Genomic DNA, 1525 nt, shown 5'->3' on the forward strand with positions numbered 1-1525 from the left:
ATAAAAATGCTTTTACGTATACCTAAGTATAAGAATAATAAAAGATTTCAAGATAGTTATAAAATATATTTAAATTATTGGATTAATGATAAATTAAGAGTATATAAAATATCTGAAAATAATAGAGAGAAATTTTACACATATTTTAATATGAATTTTCCTAAAATTTACGAAAATTCTATTGAGAGTGTTACTAATATTGACGAAAATTCTAATGAGAATTCTTCTGATATTAAAGAAATAGAACCATTGAATTTTACAATATCTGATATTAATGAGGATGAATATAAAAAAATGAATATATTATACCATTTATATTATAACTACTATAAATTGGAGGAAGAAAACACAAAAAAATTTATCAATATCAGGAATGGGACCTTCGAATTATGATAATATTTGTTTTATGAAATTCAAGGAAGGTGTAAGTATGTGCAAAAGTCAAAACGATAAAGAATTTTATGATGCTCTGAATGAATTTAGAGATTTTTATAGAATTGCTATGATTAGGAAAAAATTCTATAAAAATGTTGAATTAAAATCATTACCAGAATTGAAATCGTTCAAAGATTTAAATAAAGAAAGTCCTCAAATATCAACAAATGCTCTATGTGAAAATATAAAAAATATTGTTTTAATTAATACACCTACTCGTAAAAATGAATATGTAAGTTAAGGTTTTTTATAAGTATCGTATTATTAGATTGATATATAATAAAAGATAAAATAAGATTACAATATTATTAATAGTGTATTGAATATATTTTTATATAATTCATTACGATTTTTTATATTTAGGATATTCCATTAAAAGGCTCTACTGAAGTTGATATGTATAAAAAATTGAGTGAAAATTCTATTGATGTAGGGATATGTGCTGAACATTGTAAAAACATTATTTATATCAAAAATAATAATGAAAAAATAAAAGCACTTTGTGCCAAACTTGCAACGAATTTAAAAAATTTAAATAATGTAACTGATGTAGGAGATAACCATAAGGATAAATGTTCAAATTTAAAATACTGGACATATGATCAAATATTTGACATATTTAGTATTGAAGGAAAATTTACCAATAACCCATCAATCATTAATAAAATTAATCAGTTAATTTTTCTTGTAAATGAAGAATTAGATGCAGATAAAAAATGTACTTTTTATGTTGATGTTAGTTATACAGATTGGGATAAAGAAAGAGATTTATACTATTATTTTTTAAATTTTGATAGTTTAAGTAATGTTAAGGATGACGATGCAGAAAATAAAAAGCATTGTGACTATCTTAAGTATATTAGTGATATATATAAGGAAAATATTAAAAATTGCTGCGTGCGTTATATTAGACCCAATGAGTACATAGGGAATAAATGTCTATATTTTTTTAATTGCAATAAAAAATATTATCCTATTGATCTCATGTCTAAATTGAAGTGCGAAAATATTGAATATAAAGAAAGTGTAAAAGATATTTTTGATTCTATAACCGTCGATCTCAACGTTATAAGATATAGTATTCTTATGA

General features: G+C 22.2%; 1 protein-coding gene across 1 annotated transcript; it reads left to right on the forward strand.

Moving 5' to 3' along the window:
- Positions 1-502: 502 nt before the first annotated feature.
- On the forward strand, positions 503-1500 carry PCYB_006050 (CYIR protein; the record flags this gene model as incomplete). Its single annotated transcript, XM_004228026.1, has 2 exons — positions 503-667; positions 799-1500. Coding segments are annotated over 2 exons (867 nt in total), but the record flags the coding sequence as incomplete, so codon positions are not given.
- Positions 1501-1525: the final 25 nt, after the last annotated feature.

The sequence above is a fragment of the Plasmodium cynomolgi genome (genome assembly GCF_000321355.1).
Source record: "Plasmodium cynomolgi strain B DNA, scaffold: 0889, whole genome shotgun sequence".
In the NCBI taxonomy this organism is placed as follows: domain Eukaryota; phylum Apicomplexa; class Aconoidasida; order Haemosporida; family Plasmodiidae; genus Plasmodium; species Plasmodium cynomolgi.